Genomic DNA, 10,691 nt, shown 5'->3' on the forward strand with positions numbered 1-10,691 from the left:
GGAATGAATAAGTGCTTCACGAAGATATCGCCCTCATATACACGAGTTAGAAAATACAATATTCAAACACCTGGATACCTAACATAAGGGCATAGTGTAACCTATACAGGAAAATATTAAAACAAAAAGACCCAGAAGTCTTCAACTAAAACTAAGTATGAAAATATGTTATACCCTAAACCCAAATCTGTAAGAAGTGACTTGTCCACTCAAGGAACTGATCACTCCTTTGCCTTGTCACTCATGGTTAAATGAAAGGTATACATAGAAAAACAAAAATCAACTATTAAGAAGCAATAATAATCTGCCAAGAACAAACAACAAAGGGGCAGGGAAAATTTACAAAAAAGTGCAACTGTTCACTTCCTCCCAAACATGAGGACTTCCCAACAAGAAATTGTTCCAAAATAAAACCACCAGACGACTGTCTCAGGATAAGTGCGAGGACTTACTACTACATCTCGAAAACATCACGAGAGCACACAAAATTAACAACCACCATTCTCCAAGAGAGATCCTACTTCAAGACTACTCGACATCTGCCTGGTTCTCATCCTCGGGTACATCACCACCAGGGGCATCTTGCTCGGGCTGGTTCAACTCGGGAGGAACAATAACATTGACAGCAGCAGCAGCCACATTAGCAACCCTTTGACGCTCCATAAAGATGGTGGTTCTACACGCATTGGTTATCTTGAGGGCATATTCGGCATGCAAATTACTTAACTTCAGATTTTTGTCTGCACGTTCAGCCTCCATCTCCTCATCATCACGAATAACCAGTTATCCAACTCCTCATCCAAACTTTGCCTCTCCGCCTTCACCTCGGACAATTGTTTCTCCATCCCACCAATACGTTTACGAGCCTATGCAAGAGTGAAGCATACTCAAGCAATGTCAAAGAAAACAAAAACAAATATATATATATATCACAAAATTGGTCAAAAAGACCAAAGGAAACAATTCCTGGGTGAAATAGATTTATAGGTTTTGATACTGTTCATATGGACAGTAATACAAAAAATACTGTTTAAATAGCCAATTTGGATATTTCACCCAGAAAAATAAAAAGAAAAGAATTTGGTTTACCTAAAATATCCCTTAGGCTAAAATATCCCATCAAATCTCTACAAGACTACCATGAGCACATCCAACTACCTGAGTTGAAACTACAAACATCATGACTAGCCACCTGCAACTGAATTCATACACAAACAACATCTGCAGCTAACATTAAACATCATCAATACCTTTCACTTGTAGTTCCCATCCAAATTGTACTCCAATTCAGCTTCACCAATCAAACTCAGCACCACCAGAGCATCCCTGCATCGTTTAGATTAACTGCAACTATTTTATAACCACTTTAGCCATCATCTCAGACCAACCAGTACAACTTCAAAACTCCAAGCTACTGCAAACAACCACATTCACTTTCTTGTTTACCTGAGTCGATTAGCAGTATTAGTACACTCAATTACAAGTTCTCCATCTCGGCTTTGAATACTGATTGGAGCCCAAATTTGATCACGGTATCTGCATCTCATTCATGGTTGTTGGCGCTCAACAAGAACAATCTCCATACTCAGCAGCATCAACCATTGACTACTCTCAGCATACCAACAGTTCCATTTCACGAACTTGAACTCCTTCAAAACTCTAGTGTAACAACCTTCACAATCATCTGAGCTTTTTTCTCTAACTTGCAAATACAGCTGCACTTCATTCAGCTCCCAGTCATCAACATAGCAACAAAATTATCTGTTTCTCACTGCCTTCTATTAATTCCTCTTAAAAGCATCATCAATTCTAAGTCATCCCACCATTTCTTCTCTATTTCTGTGTACTCGAACTCCTACTCTTGCGAACTGAACACACCTACCAAAATCCATCTTCAACTGAGTTTTTGATTGAAACATGAGTGAAATCAGTTTTATCCACTTTCTATTAAAGATAAAGAACAAAAAAAAAAGAGTGAAATCATACTAAGGTTTACAATAACATACATATACCAGTTTGAACATGATTAAACCAGCTTAACCCAATCTAAAATAGGATGAAACCATTTTCATCATGGTTTCAACATGGGGGAAACCTAACTCAACCCAATCCAAAACTGGATGAAACCAGTTTCATCTAAGTTTAAACATGAGCAAAAAAAAATTCATCCCAACCAACATAGAATGAAACCAGTTTCATCCTAGTTAATGAAGAATTAGATGGAACCATTTCCATCCTAGTTAAACTGGATGAAACCAGTTTCATCTAATTTTAAACATGAGCAAAAACAAATTCAGCCCAACAAACATAGAATGAAACCATTTTTATCCTAGTTAATGAAAAATTAGATGAAACCATTTTCATCCTAGTTAAACTGGATGAAACCAGTTTCATCTAAGTTTAAACATGATCAAAAACAAATTCAGCCCAACCAACATAGATTGAAACCAGTTTCATCCTAGTTAATCAAAAATTAGATGGAACCATTTTCATCCTAGTTGAATACGGGTGAAAACAAATTTTACTCAATCTTAGAAAGGATTAAACTGGTTTCATCCTAGTTTAAAGTTTTATGAAAACAAATTCAACTCAATTCTAAAGCAGGATGAAATCCTGTTTTAAACTTGTATAAAAACAAATTCAAGATCAGCTCAATTTCAAAAGGGATGAAATCAGTTTCATCACCAGCAAACATGGATGAAAGCAAATTGAAGTAAAACTAAAACATGATGAAACCGATTTCATCCACGTATAGATGGGACAAGAAATCTTATGCAAGAAACAGACAGACTAAAATTCAAAAAAATATAAAATTCATGTAATTACAACCATTGCACGTATAAATGGGACAAGAAATCTTCCTGCAACTCCACTTTTACACCCATCATAACCCAGGAATGGACAGTAAATTAAAGCATAAACCGAAGAAGCGACTGCTAAGGGGGAAGAAACTGGAGTCAGAGAATCTCGCGTGCACAACATGGAAATCCTAAAATATGTGTTGTGCAGAAAGAACGTGGAAGCAACACAAAAAACTAGGGTTACCAGCGCAGAAGAAAAAGAACAACAGAAATTAACACACTGAGAGAGGAGGAAGAAATGGGTTGATTAAAGAAACCCAAATTCCTTCCCTTAATCTTCCCTTCCATCTCTAAAAAATAGGCAGGTTTGTGTGTAAATTGACACACAAACCTGCCGATTATTTTGAAACAGAGGTAGTAGTATCAAATAATGATTTAAGTATTATTTTTTTTTTGAAATATAAAGTAAAAATAAAAAAATTGAGCGATGTTCTATGTTACTGTCTAGGCATTCCATTATTTGCCGATGACATCGTGTGTCCTTTCTGTGATAGAGAAATGAACATTTTTGATGACCACGCCCTGCATTGTTCGCATTAGGTTGGCCTCAAGTTTCGCCACGATTTGGTTTGGGACACCTTAGCTGATAAGTGCTTTCGATCTGGTGTTACTGCGAGAAAAGAAGTTGCCACGGGCTTTATCGGTGTACAATTGGGACAACGGTCGAGATATGTTCCTAGATGTTACAAGCGTCTCTCTATTTACAAGTGGTGGTGTTCGCATTTTTCTCCCCGGCCTTGTTATCGCAAACGAAGTTGCACGTAAACGAACCAAATACTTAGACAACTGCAGATCACACGGATATGGTTTTGGCATCTTGGCTTTTTCGACACTCGGCGAATTGGGAGAGGACACCATTGATTTCTTGAAGCGGATGGAAAACTATTTATTTACATATGATGTTAATGCTAAGAAAAACAACATTTTCTTTCGTAGATTAAGGATTGTAATTCAGAAAGGCGTAGGAACCCAACTAGTTGCCAGGCTTCCGAAAAGCTTTTTGTAAACCCTTTTCTTTTGTTCAATAAATAAAAAAATTATTATAAAAAAATTATTTAATCAAAACATAACTTAATCATTTGTTAAGTCTAAGACTCCCCTTAGAAGTGGAGGGCAGACGACCTAAGCACGGTCCCAATAAAAATGAGGGGTGCCTCCAAAAGAAGGCTGTTTTGAGGCATACCAAAAAATTTCTAGGCATACCAAGTGAAGAAAAAAAGAGATGTCAAATAACAAAATCAAAAAGCCCTTTAACCAAATTTTTTTATAATGACAAAACTGTCCTTTAGTATTAGTGTTAGTAATATTGATTAGTGATTAAATATCTTATTTAAGGATTAAAATAATTTTCAGAATTATAAAGGTTGTTTAGATGATTTTGCGGATCATGGTTCGGCGAAACAGGTTGAGGTTCGGCTCACATATATGAGCCGAATCTACCAATTGATGAACAGTTCGGCTCACTGAATCTGTTTACTGCATGCGCCGAACCTACAATTTTCAATTCCAAACCTTTTGCTAGACACTAGTTCGGCTTATATCAAAGTTTCACATTAAGCCGAACAACATCCTGAATAACCCGGAAAAAAAATAATTACTAGTTCGGCTTATATTTCGAAAATCGTATGAGCCGAACCCCTATGCATCTCTATCTGTGACTAGGTTCGGCTTGAAATTTCATGAAATTTCATGCCAAACCGTACATATACACTTACAGAAAACTTTTTGTGAAGAACAATTCGGCTTATATAATGAAAATCGTATTAGACGAACATACCTTTAAAAATCGTTTGGTACAAAATTTGTTGATTGTTCGGCACATATTTGGAATATCGTATAAGTCGAACCTATTCCTGAGAGTTCTGGAATAAAAAATGTTAATGATTCGGCTTATATAATGCAAATCGTATGAGCCGAACCTTTTCGTTCATGAATGAAAATGGTATATTCTGCACAACCAAAATAATGAAGGGTATTTCGTGTACTTCAACTAATGAAAAGTTCGGCAAGCTGAAAGAGTTATTATTATGAGCCGAACCAACTAGTTCGTCTTGTTTAAAAATATCATAATGAGCCAAACCTAGTCCTGTGTGATCTGGAAGAAAAATTGTGCGAGGTTCGGCACATATTATGATTATCGAATACGTCGAACCCCTATGCTTCTTTATCTGTGACTAGGTTCAGCTTGAAATTTCATGCCGAACTGTTCATATACACTTACAGAAAGCTTTTGTGAAGAACAGTTCGGCTAAAAACGCAACTCAATTTTGAGCCGAACCAGCTAGTTCGGCTTACTTAAAAATTTCATGATGAGCCGAACCTAATCATGTGTGATCTGGAAGAAAAATTATGTGAGGTTAAGCTTATATTGAGAAAATCGTAAGCGCCGAACCTTTTGGTAGTACATGGTTCGGCTATTTACATAAGTATTATATAAGCCGAGCTGTTCACATACACTTACATAAGCTTTTGTGAAGAACAGTTCGGCTAGAAACGCAACTCAATTTTGAGCCGAACCTAACACCGTAACCGTCATTTAATCGATGAAAAACAACAAATAGGAAATTGGGTTCGTAAAACTTACTTTCTTATCCTCATTTCCGGAGTTCGAGATGCAGTTGGTCAATTTCTGGTTCAGTTGGTGGTTGATTTTCAGTTTCTACACCTTCATTTTCAATTGGTTCTTTTTCTTCAATTGATGGATTAGAAGACGATTTAGTTTTCCTAGTCCCTGCTTTTCTTTGTACGAGTCATTATGTAGTTGAGTTTAATCGACGATCAAATTTTTACGAATTGACAATTAATCACGGTGATGAATTTTTTTTCGCGGGAGAGGAAGAGTTCGGTTAGAGGAGGAAGAAGAAGAGATATTAAGGAAAACTGATTTTGATTTTTTAGAAAACTGATTTTAGATTTTTGTATTAAGGATATATAGGTAATTGAGCCCTCATAAGGTTATCCCTTATAAGGTCACCCAAGTTAGGCATACCATTTTGTATGCCTAGAAAGAAAATGGTATGCCAAAAAACAGCCCTCCTCCAAAAGGGACTAGTAAGTTTCCTTGTCTTGTCCAAGCCCACTGTCCATATATAAATGGGCCATAACATATCGTTTGTATCGAATATCGATTATCATTCAGATTCGATGAATTTTTTTTGGAAACAAGATTACTAGCACTACGAAGCAATCGATGCGGCTAACTAGCTCGTAATGGCCAATTATCATCAATACATACAGGAAATTTGCATCAGTTTGTATTATCAGGAACCACAACCATGGTTATTACAAGGATATTACAAGAGTACAAACAGAACAACTGAGTAAATATAACAAGAAATCTTAGCATCCACAGTAATAGTAATTTAACGCCGGTGGACCTCCCTGAGACATTCCCTTCATTAAAGCTTGGACTAAGCTACAGCTTCCGCCAAATACATAGCCTGCAAAACAAGGTATTCGAGTTGGTCACTCTGTTTACAGTATACCACAATGATGTAGAAGAACAGATTATATTTAAACCAATCACTCAGCGGCAAGTTTTAGGATGGATTACCTCTTGAACATTCCTCACCACTCACCAGCATCTTCCACTTGGCGTCTTACAAATGCCCATGTCTCACGGAATTCTGTCATGGTCAAAATTCAATTTACACATCAATGCTGATAATTCACATGACTTTTTTTCAAGTGTTGTTCAATGCAAACTGAATTAATTTTCGATTGACTAACATGCCTCTGTTGTTCCACTCCGCATCAGCAAGTTTCGGATTTGAGTAACTAAGATGGTCTCTTAAAAAAGAAAATCTCCAATGAGAGAGAGAGAGAGAGGATGACCTGTTGGTAGTAACTGGATGAGTTGCAGCTGCCATCCACTTCTTCAACAAATTAAACATGACATTATGAGCACCTGGATCTTCTAGCTGCGGGTTTTTTCTTTAAAGAAAATCGACATGGAGTGAATCAAGAGAGGAGAGTGATGTCTTGAGATCATAGGATATAGACTCCTTTAATTTGTCGCACTTCCGTAAGACTAATTTCCGAAGAGAAGTCCATAATCTTAAATCCGGTAGAGATGTTAAGACAGGACAACTATATATTTCAAATCTTTGGATAGAACTGTTGCTGTAGTTGTTGTTTAGATGGTCATCATCATCACGAAAACCTTGAAACTCAGAGCAATAATTGATCAACAGAGAATGAAGATTCGGAGTTTTGTTTTGGAGTAGTATGCCTAGTGGGAAATATATCATCTCTGGAGAATGATCTATTTGAATGGATGTGAGATACTTCAGACATCCTCCTCTTGCGGTGGCGGATAAGATTGAGTTTACTTCCTTGTCGTTAGTTGCGACTAAATGCAATTGCTTAAGAGAAGGAAATGAGTTTGGTACGCTTTTCAATTTTCGACGATACTGCAGGTTTAGCTTCTCAAGGAGAGGGAAAGAATTTTCATTAACAGGAGCGACCCATTCTTCAAGATTTTGCATATCACTGATAACCAACTCAACTAAAGAAGGGAAAAATGATACTGTTGTAGTTGTAGACTTCTGAGTATTATTACCGCCCTTTTCTTCTTCATGTTGCTGCTGGCAGTAAAATTCTCTACCTAAACACTTGACTGACTTTAATCCCAAAATTGTAAGATCCCTAAGACTTGGGAGCATACCTAGTGATGGAAGCTTCTCACATCTCTTACAATTCCCAAACATTAATGAAACCAAATTCGGAAGCATGCAACTGGACAATGTCCCCATCCATGTCGGAAGCTTGATACCTGAGAATCCACTTATTACCAATTTTCTCAAATTTTGGTGAGGTTGAAGACCCTCCAGAACCATATCATCATATTCATCATCTCCATTGGATCTCCAATTTAGCTTTAGTTCTCTCAAATTTTTCTTATCCTTTAACTTTGCTCTCTCTGCATCTTCTTTTCCTCCCCTCACATTCTCTAGACTACTTATAATCAACATCTGAAGGGAGTTAAGGTCTGCTAACTCTTTTATCCCACTGTGACCATTAGAACAGTTATCTTCTTCTTCTTTCCTTACCATGTATGGCCATAATGTTTCAAGGCAGGTTAGCTTTTCTATACCTCTAGGCATTGTATCACCTCTCTGGTGTTTAAAACTTCTTAATTTCGGCCAATTCTTAATTTCCCTGGGAAGCTCACAGGTCCAACCGAAATTCACTATCTCCAAATTATAGAGGTTGCTAATGCATGATTCAGGCAATACTTTTATCTTAGTAGCTGCAAAATCAAGGCGCCTTAACCGTGTCAACGCCCCTAGTTCTCTAGGTAACGCCTCTAAGTTCCAACAATCCTCAAAATCAAACGTTATTAAATTGCTAAGAAAAGTGACGGAATCAGGTATCTTCGTAATCGATGATGAATAAGAAAGGTTAAGATAACTTAGCTTTTTTAAAGACTCCATTTTTTCGGGTAAGGCCTGAAACTGTTTACATCGTTGGAGATCCAATGTCTGCAAATTAGTAAGGTGTACAGTAAAATCATCAGGTAGAACTTTAATATCAGAATATGATACGTCGAGATGCCTCAAATATTTCAAATGCCCCATTTCGCCAAGAAACCCAGAAACATTTTTGCAACTACGCAGTATCAATGTCTGCAAATTGTAGGAATGATTCAATGACACATCGTGTGACGAATCAAATTCACAGTCTGAGAGGTTCAGATACCTCAGATGTTTAAGCTTGGAAACCGAGAAGGAGTATTTTTTACCCCAAACACTGAGCGGATATACTATGCGTAAACGCTTAGCAGAAGAAAAACTTATAACTTGTGAACAATATTCTGGATGAAGCACAATCACTGTCCGCAACTTCTTTGCATTGCGAAGCACTTGGGAAGTTGTTGTTGACGATCCGATGTCACATATCAGTTGCAGACGACGAACTTGTGAAACATCTTCCTTGCCGGCACTTACTTTCACAATTCCAAATTCATTACTACCCACAACACTAATTGCAAGATCATGCACAACATCATGCATCTTGCACCTCATAATAACACCTAGTTCATCCTTCTCTAAATCTTGAAAAAAGGAGTTCGACGACAAAAGCTGAAAATAATAATTTCCTATATCTTCAATAGATCTCAAGTTCAACATTTCGGATGATTGAAAGAATCCTTCTGCCATCCATAGTCGAATCAATGTTTCTCTGTCCATTTTCCAATCCTTGGGAAACATACAACAGTACGAGAAACATTGTTTTGAAGTTGAAGATAAATTATCGTAGCTCAACTTTATGATTGATAAGAGTCTTTTATATCCTTATGTGTTCCACAGACTAGTATTGTCTTTGATTGACAACCAGTAGATTTCGTCTGTATTTGAGGCCATTAAGCTTCCGAGAAATTTTACTGCAAGTGGTAAGCCATCGCATTTTTTAGCTATAGCTTCTCCGATATCTGTCATAATTCTTAGAGTCAGTACACGTTCATCTCGAGATGATATGATTTTCTGCATAATAGACCAACAATCACCATCTGTTAATCTTTCTAAATAATAAACGTTAACCCCAACAACAGACGCAACAGTTACACTGCGTGTTGTAATTAATATTGTGATACTTTTGGCACCCGTACCGACAAGGGAATCCATTAATTTTCCCCAATATATGGGATCCTCATTCCATAGATCATCTAGTACTAACAAAAAGTTCTTACCGTTTAATCTAATGGAAATAGGATTCCCTAATGCTTCTAAATCTGATGAACCACCGTATTTAGTTCCATTATCAATGGACTCTATCATTTTTATTAAGATATTAGAGATACGAAAATCATCGGACACACAAACCCAAGCTTTGGAATCAAAGCTTCCCAGATTCGAGTCTTTGAATATCAGTTGAGCTAAAGAAGTCTTACCCAGTCCGCCCATACCCACGATAGATACGACCCAAGGATTAGCCTGCTGAGAAGAATTTCCAGATGAAGATGAGATTGTTGGTGACGACCTGCTATTTAACATCATTGATATTATGCTAGATTTTGCAGCCTGCCTCCCAAGAATTTTTGAATCATCACCCACTCTAGATGAGGTTAGTCGGTTACTTTTCTCTGTAGCTTGAACATCATTAACATCAGAAGTAGTATTCGACCTATAATTATACCTTTTGTTTTCTTTGTGGATTTCATCTAACGTTTTATTAATAGCTCTGATTTCACGACCAATCCTAAACCGAAAGAGAAGTAGATTGGAGGATGAATACGAAACAAAGTCTTGTATCTTGTGCTTGAGCTGGCTTCCTTCTTCATCACGACGCATGTATTCGTAAGAATATTGATCCATAACATCATCCGCATCATAAAGAACGTCTTTAAGCCTTCTCAACCAAAGTCTGTCGGCTTCACTATTTGCTTGATTTTTTTCAGCATCAGAAACTGTAGCCTGAATTGTCTCCAAGGTTAGCTTAAGCTTTCTTAAATCACCCTTAACACCCCATGCTACAGGACTAATATGTTCTTCGAGAAGTGGTAGTAATTTTTTTATGATTTCACCCACCCCGGCAGTGAGAATCTTTTCCATCGCCATTAGAGATGATATGAAGCAGAACAGTTGATAATGAAAAAATATTTTTGTTAATTTTTTTTTGAAAAAGGCTGTATGACAGTATGAAATTATATTTTTCAGGAAATAAAGAAAGGAGAAGTTAACAGAAGATCAATATTTCATCAGATGGAGAAATATGAATTACGTTTGTTTTGAATGATTACAAATGATGTTAGTATGTGGTCTATAGAGGAAAGGTTGAATTGGTAATTAAGTTTAGTGATAACCTGATTAATAATTGACTACCAACTAA

General features: G+C 36.9%; 2 protein-coding genes across 2 annotated transcripts; both read right to left on the reverse strand.

Moving 5' to 3' along the window:
* Nucleotides 1-6,101: 6,101 nt before the first annotated feature.
* On the reverse strand, nucleotides 6,102-9,080 carry LOC113300502 (putative disease resistance RPP13-like protein 1). Its single transcript, XM_026549703.1, has 3 exons — nucleotides 6,696-9,080; nucleotides 6,415-6,487; nucleotides 6,102-6,301 (listed from the first exon to the last, which is right to left on the reverse strand). Exon 1 carries the CDS (start codon nucleotides 9,071-9,073, stop codon nucleotides 6,797-6,799), a length of 2,277 nt encoding a protein of 758 aa, XP_026405488.1. The 5' UTR covers nucleotides 9,074-9,080; the 3' UTR covers nucleotides 6,102-6,301; nucleotides 6,415-6,487; nucleotides 6,696-6,796.
* A 77-nt stretch (nucleotides 9,081-9,157) lies between these two features.
* On the reverse strand, nucleotides 9,158-10,420 carry LOC113300632 (disease resistance protein RGA2-like). Its single transcript, XM_026549837.1, has one exon. The coding sequence runs from the start codon at nucleotides 10,418-10,420 to the stop codon at nucleotides 9,158-9,160; it is 1,263 nt and encodes a 420-aa protein (XP_026405622.1).
* Between the last annotated feature and the right edge of the window lie 271 nt (nucleotides 10,421-10,691).

Source organism: Papaver somniferum, chromosome 7 (genome assembly GCF_003573695.1).
Source record: "Papaver somniferum cultivar HN1 chromosome 7, ASM357369v1, whole genome shotgun sequence".
NCBI classification, from domain to species: Eukaryota; Viridiplantae; Streptophyta; class Magnoliopsida; order Ranunculales; family Papaveraceae; genus Papaver; species Papaver somniferum.